This window comes from Megalobrama amblycephala, linkage group LG7, assembly GCF_018812025.1.
Source record: "Megalobrama amblycephala isolate DHTTF-2021 linkage group LG7, ASM1881202v1, whole genome shotgun sequence".
NCBI lineage: Eukaryota > Metazoa > Chordata > Actinopteri > Cypriniformes > Xenocyprididae > Megalobrama > Megalobrama amblycephala.
In genome coordinates this window covers 36,625,903-36,645,437 of record NC_063050.1, presented here as the reverse complement: position 1 = coordinate 36,645,437, position 19,535 = coordinate 36,625,903, and the positions used below count along the sequence as shown (strand labels likewise).

Genomic DNA, 19,535 nt, shown 5'->3' with positions numbered 1-19,535 from the left:
TTAGAATATCATATTAAATGCTGGATGGCTTGTGTTGATAAATGGCATGCAATTAATTTTAAAACTACTAATTAATACTAAAAATAAAGCTGCATCTGATTATGCTATGTTAGCTACTTGACAAAATATTGTTTTTCTCTGAGGCATGGTAAAGCATGGTACTCGAAAAAAAATCAAGAAAATTAGATTTAAACAATAAGACTAAACGTGTTGAGCTATATAAAAACAATTAGTTTTCTGTCTATAAACATAACCAAACAGTTGTTCCCTTGTCTATTAAAACATGTAATATATCAAAGCGTCTTTGGTGTTTCCATGGTTTCTACCAAATAAAACCGGAAACCGAGGGTAACGCGGGTATGACGCAATTGACAGGCGACTCCTCACACGTCCCAGAGACTTTGTTAAAATTGCAATTTTATCACGATTTACAAATAGTTGGAAACATTTGGGATACTGTAAGTACTCAAGTGAACAAAATATATAACACTGGCCTAGTGGTTTTTGGATATTTTACTACAAAAATCTTACATATTGCACCTTTAATGTATTAAAACCAGTTAGGGTCAGTTTGACCAACAAACACCATCATTATTATTATTTATAATAATAATAAAAATAGCTATTATTTAAAAAACAAACATAAAAAATGTATTGTATTAAAATGAGATAACAGATAATGAATGACACGTGAGATTTCAATGATATTTTGACCAATGATATTTTGGCTGTCATGACCTCACTGTGTGTGTGCAATATTAAACCACAGAAGAAACATTTAGTTGTTTACATTTATTACAGGGGAGTAAACATACACAATCTTGTATGTTTGTATGGAAGCTTTAAAACAATTTCATTTTATGGGAAATTCAAGTAAAATACAAAGAAATTTCTCATATTAAAAAAAATTGATGATGCTGGCTCATGTCATAAATTACACTTGCCTAGCAAATGTTTCAACACGTTTGTTTTAAAATTCTCTTACAATTATTTTTAATTAAGTGCAGCTTGGAGTTGACATTATGACTTGGTATTACCTCTGGAATGATGGTGGAAAAAAATAAGAAGAAGTTTCCTTAGTAAACAAAATGCTCTTATACAAAAGACTAGACCACAGTACAAAAGAAATTCCTCTCCTGTATCAGAAATATTTTCTTTTGAGAAGCAATAACCCACAAAAAAGAACCATTTTCTTGCTCTGTCAGAAGAATAGCAAATGATAAATCACTGCCCTTTACTGCTTTCAGTGAATGCTACAAGAACATTGTATGAAAGGAGATTTAAAGGGATAGTTCACCCAAAAATGAAATTTCTGTCATTAATTACTCACCCTGATGTCGTTCCAAACCTGTAAGACCTTCGTTCATCTTCAGAACACAAATTAAGATATTTTTGATGAAATCTGAGTTTTTTTAATCCTCCATTGAAAGCAATCAAATTACCACATTCAAGGTCCAGAAAAGTAGTAAAAACATTGTTAAAATAGTCATTCTGACGTAGAGCCTGGAAGCACTGCAACGTAAATCGCATGAATGACAGGGAAGAGACAAATTTGTTGAATAAAGTCGTTATTTTTGCTTTGTTTTTGCGCACAAAAAGTATTCTCGTCCCTTCATAACATTAAGGATGAACCACTGTAGTCACACTGACTATTTTAACGATGTCTTTACTACTTTTCTTTGACCTTGAATGTGGTCATTTCGTTGCTTTCATTGGAGGATAAAAAACCTCTCAGATTTCATCAAAATATCTTAATTTGTGTTCCGAAGATGAACGAAGGTCTTATGGGTGTGGAACGACATAAGGGTGAGAAATTAATGACAGAAATTTCATGTTTTGGTGAACTAACCCTTTAAGAGTATGAGCTCCTAAAATTCAACTTAAAATTAAACAACATCCCTTCTCAGCAGGAATATGTGAATCAGTAAGTGTGTTTACAAGCACTTTAAAAGTTTGAATTTAGCTGGATTTAAACAACAATTCATCAATTTTAAATATCATGTAAATGCTTTAGTCTGACTGAAATCGTACCAGTCTGGTTTTTGCGAAGTCAACAGATCTAGCTCAGCTTCGTCCAGTATGTTTAAACATTAATCAGACTACAGTTGGCCTCAACTTTGAACAGTTGCTCCAAAACACAGAGTTTTTTTCATTCTTTAAAGTCACCATGAAATCAAAATGGATAATTCTTGATTTATGGAATATTGCATGCAGCATTTATTATAAATGATTTATCTGTTTTTTTTTTTAATTCATGTGCCTTCATAATCTTTAATCAAAATATCTTCTCCTCCCTCTTGCAGTGACATCTCTTCTCTTCTGTGATGACGGCTTTACTGGCGTGAGGGCGGGACAACCTGTCACTCACATGACATCACAGCAATAGCTAACCACAACCATCCAATCAATTCCTAATGGACAAAATGAAGTCCCACCCTAGATTTGTTCTTGTTCGAGAAGCTGTTTTACTTGGATATACATCACAAAAGGGAAGAAAAGACAATCGCAACTCTTGTTTCATGGCGACTTTAAATTTTCATTTGCATACTTGTGTGAACTTTTTGCTCAACTACGCAAAAACCCGCTCTATTATAACTGCATGTCAACATACTTAGTGTCTCTCGTACAAAGCACTTGTAAAGGACCTGTGGCGGTGACCTCTGGGGGTGAGTATTTTGTCTTAGAGCTGGAAACATGGGTGCTTTCCATGTAGGTCTACTTCAGATCTCCGAGAGAAATGATCTCTTCACTGATGAAGAACTCGATGGTTTCCTCTTCCCAGTCCTCCACATTACTGTCCAGCTCATCTGTGTCCACACCTGAGAGATGATATATCAGTGCAACTCATGAACTTCTCATTAAAATATTTTTACTTTTTTATTTTAAGGCACTCTTATAAACAATGTGTGTACTGTTCATCAAGCTGCATTACGGGTAATCCGTTGAGATGGGCTGCAGTGTTCATCTGCAGTCATTTAATCAGGGTGGGGCCGAGAGCCATGGGAACAGAGTGAGGCCGGTGGCGCGAGTGCTAATGAGCGAGGAGGGATGACAGTGGAAGACGAGAGAGGACCAGGCCTGGACTTTATGTTGTTAATTTATGTTTATATGCGGCAGTCGTCCATGAGGGACTTTACCGCTTTAGTTTCATTTTGTTGTTTGTTTATATTTGGATTAAAGTTATGTTTAACGTTCGCCGGTTCCCGGCTCCTTCTTCCCTGAACACAAACCTTGATACAATTACTATTTAAAATGGCAAAATAAATTAATTTAATAAACTAAACTTTATGTTGTGTTCCGGTCATTCCTCATTGACCCAGAGAGGATATTCTTTTTACCAAAAATGCTAGTTAATGTTTTCAAATTGGACTAAAACTTACTGACTCTGCTCAGACAGGGTATAACAACTTCCTAAAAACTTCTGATAATATTTGTGCTTTTTTCTCCCACCTTGTTACATTTGTGGTGTTCCTGATCAAAAATGACCAGCCAACAAAAAATTGCTTATAAATCTCATTATGCTACGTTACTTCCAAACATTGGATATTTGAACCTCAGATGAGCCTAGTTTTTTAAAAAGAAATCCAAAACCTGTGCTAACTATGGAAGCTTGTTTCCTCCACTAAATAAAAAAATAAAAAGGTATAATTGCGACTTTTTAATCTCACAAATCTGACTCTTTTTTTCACAATTGTGATATATTAACTCACAAGAAAGAAATTAATTCAGGGTTGGAACAACATGAGGGTAAGTAAATGACAACATTTTTGGGTGAACACCAAATAAGGTAAAGGATTTTCAACACAGCACAAGGGTTTATTATGGGCAAAAACAGTTGCTATAGCGTAAGAAAGGGATGTTCAGACATGATGGAAATGTCAAGAGAGAATGAAAACAATAGAGAGAAAGAATAAAGGAAAGACAGAGGTGTTTCTCACCTCCTCTGAGCTGAAGGCGTAGCTCTCTCTGCTGGTTGTAAAGCTGAATGGCACTTTCTTTGTACTGCCTGTATTCTTCCATCATCAGATGACGTTTGTCCACTAACTCCTGCATCAAGAGCATTGCAGAAACATTGTATCAACACATTGAAGGGTTAGTTCACCTAAAAATGAAAATTCTGTCATTAATTACTCACCCTCATGTCGTTCCACACCCGTAAGACCTTCGTTCATCTTCAGAACACAAATTAAGATATTTTAGATGAAATCTGAGAGGTATATGACTCGTCCATAGACAGCAATTTAACAGACATTTTCAAGGTCCAGAAAGGTACCAAAGACATTGTTAAAGAAACTGGTTCAACCTTAATTTTATGAAGTGATGAGAATACTTTTTGTGCACAAAAACAAAACAATAATAACGACTTTATGCAACAATCTCTTCTCTTACCTGTCATTATCCTTAGGTAATTGACGCAGTAAGCACAGCGAAGGCTTCCATGTTTATGTCCGAACGCCGGTTCAGTACTGGCCAAAGCTGATCACGTGAGCAGCACGACGCATGCGTGTGATGCTGACGCAGGAGCCGGCCAATAATGAGTCGGCGTTCTGACGTAGAACCTGGAAGCGCTGGACGTAAACAACGTATGAGAATGACACAAAAGAGACTGTTGAATAAAGTCGTTATTTTTGTTTTGTGATTCGCCGCTCCATAAAATTAAGGTTGCAGTCACGTTGACTATTTCAACGATGTCTTTAGTACCTTTCTGGACCTTGAACATGTTGGTTAAATTGCTGTCTTATGGAAGAGTCAAAAATATTTTAATTTGTGTTCCGAAGATGAACAAAGGTCTTATGGGTTTGGAAAAACATGAGGGTGAGTAATTAATGACATAATTTTCATTTTTGGGTGAACTAACCCTTTAATTACATTTTTTAAAATTGCATAATTATGTCAATAAACACAGCAAATGAATCAAGTAATAATCACAACCAGTTAAACATTTATAGAAAAGAAAGAAAGAAAGAAAGAAAGAAAGAAAGAAAGAAAGAAAGAAAGAAAGAAAAACTGACCTTGGAAGCTTTGGATTGGCTCAGTCTGTCCTTTTGCTCAAAGATTTTTGAATACTTCTTAAGGTCCTTCTTAATTGCCTGTTAAAATAAAGAAAACCTCAGTCTCCTTATAACCTTCACAGTTAAAACTCTGAGTAGACGTTACAAAGGTAAACAACATCACCTTTATTTGCTCTTGACTGAGTAAAGTAGGAGGGCGTGGTCTCCATAACAACTGGCAGAATCTGTCTTTGTTGTTCTTTTGCAGAAGGCGTCCCTGGAACGTCCAAAGCCAGTATGCATTGTCCACCTATATGCAAAGTAAATAAAAGTATGAAGGGTAAATAAAAAAAGCTTAAAGGATTAGTCCACTTTTAAATACACTTTTCCTGATAAATTTACTCACCCCCATGTCATCCAAGATGTTCATGTCTTTCTTTCGTCAGTCGAAAAGAAATGAAGGTTTTTGAGGAAAACATTCCAGGATTTTTCTCCTTACAGTGGATTTCAATGGCTACCAATAGATTGAAGGTCAAAATTACAGTTTCAGTGCAGCTTCAAGGGCTTTAAACAATACCAGATGAGTAATAAGGGTCTTATCTAGCGAATCGATCGGTCATTTTCGAAAAAAATACAACCGTTTATGCTTTATAAACAAAATATCGCCTTGAACGTACTTTCCGCTTCCGCATTCTTCATAACGCTTACGCTGAATGTTCTACGCCTTCCCTATTCTACTTACGGAACGAACGTGGCGCCAGTTTCTTTTTTTCCCGTAACTTGAATAGGGAAGGCGTAGAACATTCAGCGTAAGCGTTATGAAGAATGCGGAAGCGGAAAGTACGTTCAAGGCGATATTTTGTTTATAAAGCATAAACGGTTGTATTTTTTTCGAAAATGACCGATCGATTCGCTAGATAAGACCCTTATTACTCATCTGGTATCGTTTAAAGCCCTTGAAGCTGCACTGAAACTAATTTTGACCTTCAATCTGTTGGTAGCCATTGAAATCCACTGTAAGGAGAAAAATCCTGGAATGTTTTCCTCAAAAACCTTCATTTCTTTTCGACTGACGAAAGAAAGACATGAACATCTTGGATGACATGGGGGTGAGTAAATTTATCAGGAAAGTGTATTTAAAAGTGGACTAATCCTTTAATGAGGATAAACATATTAAGGAAGTGAACATGTCTTTGAATTTTACTTTGTGGCTCCACCAGGAAACAGAAGTCACCACATATCTGCCTGTAGGGTCCCATTCCACATCAGAGGCCATGTAATGCTCCGCAATATACATAATGGTACAATCCGACGTGTCCACAAATGCAAGCGCACCGTTCATACTGCACAGAAAAAGAAGAGAAATATCACCTGTAAGAGCTAAGCAATTAAGACTGAAGAAAAACATTTGGCCATGAACACAGATCACTATCATTCAAAAGTTTGGGGTCAGTAAGATTTTATTTTTGTTTTTAAAGAAACTGATCATTGGATGCATTAAATTGATCAAAAGTGTCAGCAAAGATATTTATAATGCAAATAAACATAAATGCTGTTATTTTAAAGGGCACCTATTATGCAAAGTTCACTTTGAACATAAATATGTATTGGCAGTGTGTGTACACAACCACCCTATAATGATAAAAATCCATCCTCTCCTTTTTTTAAATTCCCATAAAACCTCAACAGTCTCATAGAACAAGCCGCTTTCATTTTCTGTACATTGTGACGTCACATTGTACAAGCCCCGCCCACAACTGCTAACAGACTCTGCCGTATTAGCATCGTTTCCGCCCTGAGGGAGTTGTACACTGTCCGCCATTGTCTCGACTCCGGAGCAGCTGTAGCGACAAGAATAAATCGTAAGCGATTGAGGTGTTTGTAGTTGGATGTAAGAGTGAACATAACAGTCATTTTACACTCGACATCTGAGCAGCTGAAGACGCAGAGGATTAGTTTTATAGTATATATAATATACACATGTGATTTCTGTCCCTGCTGTTTACATTCACAGATATAACCAACTGTTTGTGAACTTTTGTTTTTGACATATCCTTGTGTATTTGACAGTTTAAACACAATAAAACATGAAAGAGAAGTTAGTTTAATACTCACAAGACATGCCGTCTGACAGCCAGCTTTCTGTGCATGTGTTTTAGATGTGTGCACTCAAAAAACTAAAAAAGCTAGATAAGACACTTATCCCTCGGCTGGGATCGTGTAGAGCCCTTTGAAGCTGCACTGAAACTGCAATTTGGACCTTCAACTCGTTGGGAACTGTTGAAGTCCACTATATGGAGAAAAATCCTGGAATGTTTTCCATGGGGGTGAGTAAATTATCAGGAAATTTTAACTCAGAAGTGAACTAATCCTTTAAACTGATATAGTTTTAAAACGCATGCAGATAATAAACTTTCATGATGGAAGAAGAACTGCAATGTCCATGAGCGTGATCATGATATAGATGATAATCAAAACCAAGCAGATGTTATGTTAGTATTTGGCAGAGTATCCGATGCAAGCAGGAGCTGTTGAAGGAAACGCTATTCTGGAAAGGGGGCGGGGAGCAGCAGCTCATTTGCAATTAAAGACAAATGCATGAAAACAGTGTGTCTTTGCATGCACTCAAAAATGAGTATTCACAACATGTTATAATGATCTGTGAGGTATTTTGAGCTGAAACTTCACAGACACATTCTGGGGACACCTGAGACTTATATTGCATTTTGAAAAAAGGGGCATAATAGGTCCCCTTTAAACGTTTTATTCATCATAGAATCCTAAAAAAAGTCAATCACAGAAATTGATTACAATTTAAAATATACTAAAATAGTTAGGAATTATTTTAATATGTAATAATATTTCACAATATTACTGTTTTTTAATGCATTTTTGATCAATTAAATGTAGCCTTGGTGAGCATAAGAGACTTTAAAAAAACAAAAACATAAAACAGGGGTCATCAACTATATTTGTCCAAGGGCCAGAATTTTTCTCTGCAGACACTGTAAGGGCCAGATACTCGTAATATAAAATAAAATTCGAATTGTATCCTAATATGTTATTATTTGATATACTAATTCTAATTCCAAATGTATTTTATTTTTTACATATTACCTGTACTGCAGCAAGCCACCAGGGGGCGATAGCGATATTTTAGGCTTCATATTTGTGAGGCTGTCAAGCTGTCCATCACTGTCACGCAATTGTGCGCTAATCCCAGGCAAGGAAAATTTTGACATTTGTGAAAAAATGAGCACGTGAAACAATAAAAGATGTTCAATGAGAGAACGCGTTTATCGTCATTCTTGACTGAAGGCAGGCTATGGCACAAGCTACTTTTCAGAAGGGTTTTTTTTTTTTCGTTAGATTTAAAAATAAACAAATATGGAACGGACCCGAATATTCAAATATTCGTTCGGTGGGTTGGTATTCGATTTGAAAATTTGACATTCAAATATTTTTTTATTTTTATTTTTTGCACACCTGGGATCCCCCGCGAAACGATTCTCATTCCCCCTTGAATAAGGCCGGCGACACACTGGCTGCGTGAGCGTCTCAGCTGCGTGGCGTGTCCGTTTTTATTTCGGCTCCCATATTTAACAGGTTGGAGTTTGCACACTGAGACACGCGTCTCAGGCGCGCTCGAGCCACGCGGAAAACGCGTGCATGCTAGAAATAGAACCGACGCGTGTTCCAGCAACGGGAGTGTTCAGAACAGCGGAGTTTGTATGGACCGAAGTGCATGTCTGAGCTTGTGTTTTGTTGCTTTGACACTGTGGAAAATACAATAATAGAAACAAAATGTATTAGCATTTTTACCCGTTATTATCAATCTAAATTAATCTCGTTTTTAATTTAACTTAATTTCGTTTTTCTTTATTTAAATTTCATTTTTCTTTATTTAAATTTCGTTTTTTCTTTATTTAAATTTCGTTTTTGTTTATATAAATTTTGTTTTTTCTTTATTTAAATTTCGTTTTTTCTTTATTTAAATTTCGTTTTTCTTTATTTAAATCTACCCTTACTGTGCCAATTTGTTAGTCAGAAAAATATTAGACTACCTTAAAAGTATTGCTTAATTTAACAGACCTGTGTGTGTGCGTTTTATATCACTAGTGCAGTGTCCGTTCTCGGAGCATAAGCCCTGCCCGCATGAGGTGCGCCGCTTCCCGCTCGCGCTGTTCTGACTGTAGTTTACTAAAAGTTTATTAATTCTGAATGTGTCGCGTCTCGCGTGTCCATCTATATTGCACCAAATGCGACACTGCACTGCCTTGTGAAGTCGATTGGATGAACGGTTCTCGAAATAATAAAAATGCAAACGGACATACAGACACAGATTCCTGCCTTTATTAGAGAGAAAAATATGTTCAGCCCCTCTCTCCGAAGAGTCGATGTTCATTACTACCGAAGCTTCGAAGCTCAAAAAAATGGTATTCGGACCAGCCCTAAACTTTTTTCCTCTTACAAGGCTATTCCTGAATTCAGTATTATTCTGGGGGCCGGATGGAAATCTCTGGCGGGCCGGATTTGGCCCGCGGGCCGCCAGTTGACGTTGCATGACATAAAAAATCTTACCAACCCCAAAATTTTGAACTGTATATCTAATTTAATACTTATAATATATATATAAATTAACCTCCGCAGTCCTGCCAGTACCATGAACTGACCCTGAGGACTCCAAAAGATACTGTTGGCCTGCTGCTTATCAAACATCTCTGGAAAACCACAGAATAGTCACAAAAAATCCCTGCGAGTACCAAATCAATCAGGATAATATTACTAGCATATATTTACATAGTATTAGATATACTAACATAGATTTACATCTATATTTCATGAGTGACGTTAAGATTGCCACTTACTTATGAGCTCAATTTTGCCGTTGCTTTTGACGTGGTAAAATGAGGCATTTATTCTGGGAGATTCTCCATGTAGTACCGCAAACTTACTGCCGTTGGGCTCCCAGGCAAATGCAATGATGCTCTCTAATAAAGATCAGATGTTAAGATAAAGATCAAAACCAAATATTTTGTGATTGTGCCTAGATCACTATATTTTATTAAATGCTATAGAAGGCTTTTAAGAGCATTTAAGGCCTTGGTTACCTTTCATCTCCACCACATCAACAGGAACCTGTTTCTCTCTCATGCGGAAAATCTCAAAGTTTGTGACGACACCCTATTGAAGAGCAGAAAACAAATCAGGGAGGTATAAAGATAGGTAATAAACACAAACAAACAAACCGACCTGTGTTCCTCTGGGCGTTCGGTCCACCTTCACACACAAGTAGTCACCCTGCCGTTGCCAGTGAAGCTTGCAGTCCACCACGTTGAAAAGATTCCGCACCCGAATCTCTAAACGGGATGGGAACTGCATTAGCGTTACCCTGGCTGGAATGTCCTTGTCTTCTGGGACCCAAAAGGCAATGATGTTGTCTCCCGGTGACCAAGAGAAATCTCTATCGGACAGGGAAAAACTTTAGGGTTGCATTTCACCTGACTTCTTGGTAACAATCAAAGATAAATCATTTTCAATAATTCAATTATAGATATTTTAAAGGAATAATTTTCAACCTTATTCTTATTGTTATTCTTTGTGAAATGATGACAGAATTTTCTTTTTTGAATGAGATTCTGATTAGAGTTAACTAAAACTAATAGCCATAAAAATATTTCCATTACTTGAAATGAAATAAATGTTAACTGAAATAAAATAAATGTTTTTTTTAAGTATTTATATATTTTTATATATTATTTTATATTTATTATATTTATAATATATAACTAACATTTTCATTTACTAATATTGAAAAAAATAAAAAATATATATAAAATCTATGTAGACATATTAAAAAAACACATAAATAAATTACTAAAACTTTAACTAAAATTAAAATAGGGCATATAAAAATAAAAACTATACATATATATAAAATTAGGTTTATATGTATGCTTTATATTTTTTCCTTTAACTATTTTCTACAATCCTGGATAGGTTTATTTACTTTATTCCAAGTAAAATAACTTACTAAATCTCTGACTTAAATTTAAATTAAAACAGAAAATATAGAAATAAATACTATATATATATATATATATATATATATATATATATATATATATATATATATATATATATATACATATATATATATATATATATATATATATATATATATATATGTGTGTGTGTGTGTATGTTAGGGCTGAATTATGCCTTTAATTACTTTCTACAATCCTGGATTACTTACTTTATTCCACTTATTTTTAAGCTCTTCTTATCTAGCAGACCCATTGACTGGAAGAAATTAACAAGGTATTATTAAAAAAAGAGTAATTACAGCAACTACATATTAATTGAAGATAAAAGCTTATCTTACAGGGGTTTCATAGATGCTGAGAGTATCTTGTGTCATTCTGGCAAAGAATTTCCCATCCTGACTCCACCTGTGAGAAATGCAATTTAGAAGTGCTTATTATAGAAGTGCTTATTATCTGAATGAAAAGTACATGAATGTGGACAAACAAAGGGTATTTAATTCACTCACTTAAAAATAGGCCAGTGTGCCGAACTCTCACAATGGAAGCCTCGTTTCTTCTGTCCGGTCAGGATGTCCCAGATGATGATGGCTTGAGGGTCTTCTTTAGTGTCCATCAGTGGGCTGAATGTCACCACATACCTGACACAAATTTTTAATGCGTTATTCACATCTTTGACTCTGTAACAGCTGCTTTTGCATCCTCTCAGGTGTTTACCTCTCACACGGGGAGAAGTCAATGAGAGACACACCCTGGTGGCTGAATCTTTGTATCTGCTTGAACTTCTCTCCACCCCACAATGCAATTCCTCGTTGGTGAAAAGTGGCCAGGTACGTCCCTTTGGGTGACCAGCGGACGTAAGTCTCTGTCCAGCGCTGTAAAAATATCCAACTCCTCGAGTTAGTACTGTAAGGCTTATATCGCAATTGCTTTGTAGAGTGAGATGACAAGAAATGTAGATGCCATTACTTCATAAATTAAACTACTGAACAGTAAAAAATACTGTTGATGAATCACTGTGCATGTTAACTAACTTGAACAGAACTATTCTTCTAGCTGATGTCTAGATGAAAACCTCTAGTTAAGGCCCTTTCACACCAAAAACAATAACTATAATGATAACTATAATAGCGCCCACACCAGTGCACATTATCGTTCTGTTATTCTAAGCGCGCACTGCAGTTCTGTCGTCTGCTGCTTTAAATGCTCGAACTCTTCAAAGCAGGATGGATTCTGATTGGCTGTCAATGTTTTTATCGTTCATCAGCTGAAAAAAATCATTCCAAAAGTGATTCCAACGATATAATTCCTCTGTGCCGTTAATGTAATAGTGGTGTGAAATCTGCGATTCTTTTATATTTGGAACGATTTTTAGAACAATATCCTTATCATTATACCAAATTTTAAGAAAATCTGTGTTGTTATTGTTAGCTAAAATTATTAATATATATATATATATATATATATATATATATATATATATATATATATATATATATATATATTTTTTTTTTTTTTTTTTTAATCATTAACTGAAATAAAGATGAAATATAAATATTAGACAAAAAACATACAGTAAACTTAAAAACTTAAATTAAAATTAGAAATGTTGCTTTGGAAACTATATGAAATACACAAGTTGAGTTTAATAACTAAAATGACTCAAATTAAAACTAAAAATAAAATACATTAAAGCTAACTATGAACAAAATTACTAAAACTTAAAATAAAACGAAAACTGAAAATATAAAAATAAAAGCCAATTTAAAATATTAATAAAATACTATAAAAAAAACCTAAAATAACACTAAAATAAGCAAATCTGTTCATATAGTATTCATTATTTAATAGTATATATTTAATACTAAAATAAAGCAAATCTGTTTGAAAAGAAACATGCTCACAGCTCTCTCTTCAACCAGTATCGCCTCCTTCGGGTCATTGGAAAATATGGCAGTTCGTTCTCCTGATTCATAAATTACACTGTATTGATCACGACAGTCTGCATCCTCAAGCCAGTGCCTCATGTTGCCCTGGTAAACAGTGACAGAACATGATGTAATGCCAAGATGTCATTGGCTACTCACTAAAAAAAAAAACAGATAGCAAGCCATACACTAACATGCTCATATTCCAGTAATCTTGTAATGTCTCAATTATAGTGTTTTTCAAAACCAAATTTTTAAGTATTAATACAAGGCAGTCACAAATAAATAATTAACACCAAGCTTGACTTTTTTTTTCTTTAAAATAGCAGATTAAAAAATACATACAAAATCTTTAAAAGGCTGTTTTTCAGGGGTTTCCCATTGGTCACTGATGTTCATGTACCTAAAAACACACAGATCAATGGCCCATAAGCATTGAACCTTAATATTTGTATAGTAACTGAAACTTTTTTTTGCAGTTCACAATAAAATAGTCATAAACCAATCATAACCAGTTGTGTTCTGCTTCCAAACACATGAACTCTTTCAAAACTTACTTATCAAAATCTGTGAACAGATTTACTCTGAATGTGTGCTGTTTGTCCAGCTTGTAACCGTCTGCATTCTTAACTGCTTCCAGAGCCTGGTTAGGGGACAAATACTCCAGAAAGATATACCTGAGAACAAGTAACACAGCAAATATTTCACATTTGTCACTAAATCGTGTTCTGTAAAGAATCAGCATCATTGCAATTAGGGCTGGGGATTGACACAAATTTCATTATTCATTTCGATTTCGATTCACAATCTTGTGATTCGATTCAGATGTGATTTCAATTCAGTTTAATTCAGTATTGATTAATTGGGTATGGTACATGACAAATTTCCTCAAGGAAAAAAATATCTCTCAACTAATGCTGTAAAATATACAGGAACCTCAGCTGGTAAATTACTATAATATTAAAGGTTAAAATGAACTGATTTGTTGGCTACTTACATTTAAATTACAGATTTTTAATGACATATATATATATATATATATATATATATATATATATATATATATATATATATATATATAGAAGTCAACATCTGAAGTGGATCAAAAAAGTTAATCAAAGTTCTCCTAAGAACGAAGCTGTCCTAAGAAGAAAGTTTTAGGACAACTTTGATGAAAGGTTTTGATCCACTTCAAATGTTGACTACTGTATATATATATATATATATATATATATATATATATATATATATATATATATATATATATGGTGGCTGTCATAAAACCATGATATATTTACTCAAACATACACAACATACATTATTTCAAATAAATATTGAAGAACAGGTTAAGTAAAAATGCAATAAATATGCAATAGTGCATATATTTAGAAAAATGCTCCTCTCTAGAGCTTATTTTTCTAGCTGACTAACGAGATTTTGGACATTGGCTTTTCTGAGGTAAATGTAACATTACACAACATGTTGTTTACAAACTGTTTTACTGAGGTCTTTCAGCAGTTGAAAGGATTACATGAGATGTGATATGGATTTTGGTAAGTTGTACTGTATCTTTCAACATACTGTACCTTCTGATGTTCATTCATGTTTATTTCGTGCTGTAACTAGTAGTAAAGAGAAGGAGATGATCAGTTCATGTGCGATTCGCTTGAACTGAGGCACTACAGCGATCTGTCGCACCATAATAAAGTGCAAAAAAACAATATTTATTGTTTGAATTTGTAACAAAATTGACAGAATTTAAAAGCTGAGACTTTGTTTCATATCAAAAGTAACAAAGCACAAAGTTTATTATGATTTATTGGATGGGAAGCATGATGCAAACTTTGTTCATTCATCAACTGAAAACAACATAGACTAAAAGATCGATTCATGGGATTTAAGAATTGATAACGGTTCTTCAAAATGAAAATCGATTAAAATCGAGAAATCAATAGTTTTATCTACTAAAATGTATAATCTTGAAGTCAGTAACTCACCCTTTGGTGGTCCCAGCCGCTTCAGGGTAAAATTCGTTAGTGATTTTTCCGAACTTGGAGAAGATTTTATGGATCACATTTTTCAGTTTCTCCAGACGTTCAGGGCCCACTTGGGGAACGTTGTCCACCACGACCACCGAATCAATCCCATCAGCCTCCAGAGGTCTCTCCCTTAAAACATCCTCCAACAGTTCTGCATAAAACCGCACAGATAACTTGCCACTAGAAATTTCTAGCAGTACAAATTGGCCTACTGTAAAACTTGGAAACTGTTACTGTAGATGTGCATTATGATATTTATTGCCTGAATTAAATGTTTTAAATAGATCCTGCAATTGTGCAGTATACAGAATGTAGAGTTCAGTTTTACTAAAGTAGAGGAAATAATCTGCCTGCTGTTTTGCACAGAAAGCATAAAAGGGTTTCACGCTCTCCCTTACCAGTGTCCATCAAAATATTATAGTTACTGTTATAAAATCATAATAAAATTTAATATTATTATTCTTATTTAAAAGTGTACAATTTAAAAAATGAAACCATAAGAAGCTTTTTTTTTTTTACCTAATCTGACGATTTAGTGTAAACTAAAGTGGATTCATTCATTTTACATTATATTTTCGACTTAAATATAACCAGTTAATTTAGATGTTTAGAACATTTTAAGGGAACGGATGAAACAAGTTTGGAAACATTTCAGGTTTTATGTTTTTGAAAGAACTGTCTTATTATGCTCACCAAGGCTGCATATATTTAATCAAAAATACAGTAAAAACAGTAATATTGCAAAATGTTATTACATTTTAAAATAACTGTTTTCTATTTGAATATATTTTAAAATGTAATTTATTCCTGTGATAACAAGGTTGAATTTTCAGCATCATTGCTCCAGTCTTCAGTGTCACATGATCCTTCAGAAATCATTCTATATATATTTGCTGCTCAAGAAACATTCTTCTTATTATTATCAATGTTGAAAACAGTTGTGCTGCTTAACATTTTTGTGGAAATGGATTCTTTGATTAATAGAAAGTTTTTTACAACATTTATTACTTTTATTTATTAAATCTATTTCAGCATTTATTAAATAGAAATCTTTTGTAACATTATAAATGTCTTCACTGTCACTTTTGATCAAATTAATGCAATTAAAAATATTAATTTCTTTCTTTTTTTAATCTTACCACAAATGTTTAATTGGTAACATTGTTTGAATTGTATCACTGTTTACAACATTGATAATAAGATAAGAAATGTTTCTTGAGCAGCATATTAAAATAATTTAAAAAGGATCATGTGACACTGAAGACTAAAGTAACGATGCTTGCCATCACAAGAATAAATTACATTTTAAACAGAAAACAGTTATTTTAATTTGTAATAATATTACTGTTTTTACTGTATTTTTGATTAAATAAATGCAGCCTTGGTGAATACACTTCTTTCAAAATCAGTCAAAAATTTTAATTACCAAACTTTTGACAGGTACTGTACAAATTAATAAATAAATTTGAAACTATTTCAAAGGTAGGCTAATATTTTGATGAAAATTGTGTACCAAGTTATTAATATGCAGTTTTAATAGAGTAACAATAACTGTACCTCGATTGTATTCTGGCGGAAACTATGTTACCATGGTAAATATTTTTCCAAGGACCGAATGTAGCCAAAAATAATTGAATGGATATAAAATATGATCTCATAAGAAATAATTTTCAAGACTATCAGACAGAATGCATGTCACGTTTGTCTGCTTGCTGTCAGATCAGCAGATCGTCCTTTTATTCCACAGAAATAAACTGTAATAAAAAACATTATTAAAAATATTTTAAAATCCCAAATTAAGCAGGTCATTTAAGCAGTTTTAGTTCATCTATTGTGCATGGTGACTGTCTCATGTTGAGGCCGCGCGCATAGCGGAATGCGGATTTCATTGCAGCCTCTTCACCTTCATCATCGATGTCTTCCACAAAATCCTCCGGATCGCTGAACAAAGGCTCCTCTTCTTCATCAAATTCTGATTCAGCCGCCATATTTACCGTATCCTGCATTTGACGGGCTTGAATTTGAATGCAGTATGTTTGCTTTTAGTTAGACAACTAGTAGAAATGCGTCAGATAATATAGATGCTGATTGCCTCCTATCTGCGCAGTTAGGAGCTCTTAAAGCGTCCGCTGTAACCATGTGTGTGAGTGAGAGGCGGTTAGGGTATTGAAGAACATTAACGTGCGCAGAATTTGCGCATACGTAGCTGGAAGCTTCGACGCTCTGTATGTAGTTTTTTTATGTCCTTTCCTGCACGCCGTACGGAGCAAAAGTAAGTGCAGGCAACTTTTGACACCAGGCTGCTTTAAATGCGACTGAAAAGGTGTTTTATTCAGTGTTGTTACGTTTAGAATGTAGAGTTTTTTTCCCACTTGCTTTTGAATGTCTTGTTGCATTCATTTGAATCATTTCTCCATACTTGCGTACGCTGTTGTGATGTTATCAAGGTAACTAACTTTTTGTTGCCATTTGCAGTTCGATTTGATCCTATGTGCTGGTGACTCAGGGACTTGGATACCATGGACAGTGACTGCTTAACTTTGCTACCAGCGGTCTGTCTGGTACTGGCCGACCCGAAGCAGTCTCCACCTGACGACACCTCGTTAGAGAAGCTCCTTGATTGGTTCAAAGAGCTGCACAGCCAAAGTGAGTTACCTGAAAACAAATTGATACAGATTTTTGACAAGTTGAGACCAAGATTTGGTGGAGTAATATATTGTATGTCTGTGCTTGTAGTGTTTGAGGGAAATTCAATTATTTTACTTCAGAGTTTACACATTACACATCTATCTATCTATCTATCTATCTAGTTGTTTTCATGCCTTTTGCACAACACTGCACCACTGTAAATGTTTCTCTTTGTGAGGTTTGGTTAATGGCAATACCAGCAATACCTGTTTGCTGCTGAACACTGGCTTTTTTTATAGCTGCCCTTTTAATACAATTAATTTTTTTGACAGGAACTTGCTTTATTAAGCCTTTATCTGACTGAGTTCTGCTGTGCTCTAAATCACTCACAAATCTTATGATAATTTGATCATCTCCATTCAGTTTTCACACAATATTTGTTGTTTTCATGCCTTTTGCACAACATTGCACCATTTCATGCTTTTCATCTTCAGAAAGATCTTTCTTTCTCCCCATATTGCATGAGAACTGTGACTTGCTTAAAAATGTGGAACAACCTCTAAGTAGGGTTTCCATAGACCTGGCAAATTATTTTGTCTGAGATTGATAGCAGTTATCTAAAGCTGTGCACACACTTAATGATTGTAAGGCCGATTATGAATGTAAATTGATACTTATGACTGATCGCGCTCAAACGCGTTCAGTCTGTGATTACAATCGGTGTTCAAATTCCATTTGTAAGTATATAAATCTGCTTCAGTCGCAGGAAACAATCCCTTGTATGTTTAGCTCAGTCTTAGAATGTTTTAGCTAGTCGTTAAATGTGCGCCCGGCTTTAGACATGGAAAATAAACAAACAAACATTTTCTTAGAAAAACAAAAATCTGAATGTGTATTGTACTGAAATCATACTGATATGTCACTTGCATAATAATTTGGAACGCAGCGTACAGACATACATATACATGTTAGTGCTGTTAATCAAGTAAAAAAAAGCTAATTTATCACACATTTTTCATTTTTTTTTCAAGTTTTTGCAACTTACATTACAAATATCTTTTTTTATATTTGATACATATTTTCACATTGACTCTCCAAATTAATATTAAAACAACAAAGATGGTATATTCTAAATATTTGTTTAAAGGTGCAATATGTAAGATGTTTGCAGTAAAATATCCCAAAACCACTAGGCCAGTGTTATATATTTTGTTGAGTACTTGAGTATGTTTCCAACTATTTGTAAATCGTGAGAAAATTGCAATTTTAACCAAGGCTCCGGGACGTGTGAGGAGTCGCCTGTCAATTGCATCATACCCGCGTTACCCTCGGTTTCCGGTTTTATTTTGTAAAAACCATGGAAACACCAAAGACGCTTTAATATATTACATGTTTTAATAGACAAGGGAACAACTGTTTTGATATATTTATGGACAGAAAACTAATTATTGTTAAACAGCTCAACACATTTAGTCTTATTGTTTAAATCTAATTTTCTTGATTTTTTTTTTTTTTTTTTTTTTTTTTTGCGAGTACCATGCTTTACCATGCCTCAGAGAAAAACACTATTTTGTCAAGTAGTAACATAGCATAATCAGATGCAGCTTTATTTTTAGTAACAGTAATGCAGCGTTTTCTCCATCATACAGTACGTTTTAAATTTAATTGCTATTTATCAACACAACAAGCCATCCCGCATTTAATATGATTTTCTAAAATCGATCTATCTTACTGCAGAGTAACGCACAGAGTAACGTTATGACATTTTCACACACTCAAAAGTATCTAATATGATACATACTGACCAGTGACCAGAAAAGCGGAAGCGGCGCCGGCGACTGTGGCATAATAAAAGTTCTGCTGCTCACAGCATGTGTTGCACAATCGCTCCAGAGGCCTCGTTCA

General features: G+C 34.4%; 2 protein-coding genes across 5 annotated transcripts in view; one reads left to right on the top strand and one right to left on the bottom strand.

The window, feature by feature from the left end:
* Window positions 1–2,686: 2,686 nt before the first annotated feature.
* LOC125272446 (eukaryotic translation initiation factor 3 subunit B-like) lies at window positions 2,687–17,275 on the bottom strand. 2 transcript variants are annotated; one of them, XM_048197265.1, is made up of 18 exons: window positions 16,906–17,275; window positions 14,961–15,153; window positions 13,521–13,640; window positions 13,309–13,366; window positions 12,940–13,068; window positions 11,753–11,910; window positions 11,545–11,676; window positions 11,377–11,443; window positions 11,248–11,294; window positions 10,245–10,455; window positions 10,103–10,175; window positions 9,860–9,982; window positions 9,634–9,712; window positions 6,196–6,334; window positions 5,176–5,301; window positions 5,013–5,090; window positions 3,939–4,047; window positions 2,687–2,819 (listed from the first exon to the last, which is right to left on the bottom strand). In XM_048197265.1, the coding sequence occupies exons 1-18, from the start codon at window positions 17,006–17,008 to the stop codon at window positions 2,716–2,718; spliced, it is 2,049 nt and encodes a 682-aa protein (XP_048053222.1). In that variant the 5' UTR covers window positions 17,009–17,275; the 3' UTR covers window positions 2,687–2,715. The 2 variants fall into 2 exon arrangements, with proteins under 2 accessions (XP_048053222.1, XP_048053223.1); XM_048197266.1 differs by lacking the exon at window positions 16,906–17,275 and adding an exon at window positions 14,550–14,585 and having other exon boundaries at window positions 14,961–15,101.
* brat1 (BRCA1-associated ATM activator 1) overlaps window positions 17,144–19,535 on the top strand; it is a 17,779-nt gene continuing 15,387 nt past the window's right edge. For 2 of the 3 annotated variants that reach the window (XM_048197264.1, XM_048197262.1), the window contains exons 1-2: window positions 17,235–17,325; window positions 17,478–17,648. In XM_048197264.1, the coding sequence (XP_048053221.1) occupies window positions 17,522–17,648 (127 nt within the window). In that variant the 5' untranslated portion in view covers window positions 17,235–17,325; window positions 17,478–17,521. Of the gene's footprint in view, window positions 17,326–17,477; window positions 17,649–19,535 lie in introns of all 3 variants that reach the window. The other variant, XM_048197263.1, reaches the window with a different exon arrangement.

Excerpts from the sequence above, each read along its gene's own strand:
- LOC125272446 (XM_048197265.1), bottom strand. The coding sequence starts at position 17,008 with ATGCAGGATACGGTAAATATGGCGGCTGAATCAGAATTTGATGAAGAA. Across the intron at positions 15,154-16,905 it reads GGAAGACATCGATGATGAAG|AACTGTTGGAGGATGTTTTA; the intron begins GTGAAGAGGCTG and ends GGTTTTATGCAG. Across the intron at positions 11,911-12,939 it reads TACTGGTTGAAGAGAGAGCT|CGCTGGACAGAGACTTACGT; the intron begins GTGAGCATGTTT and ends ATATTTTTACAG.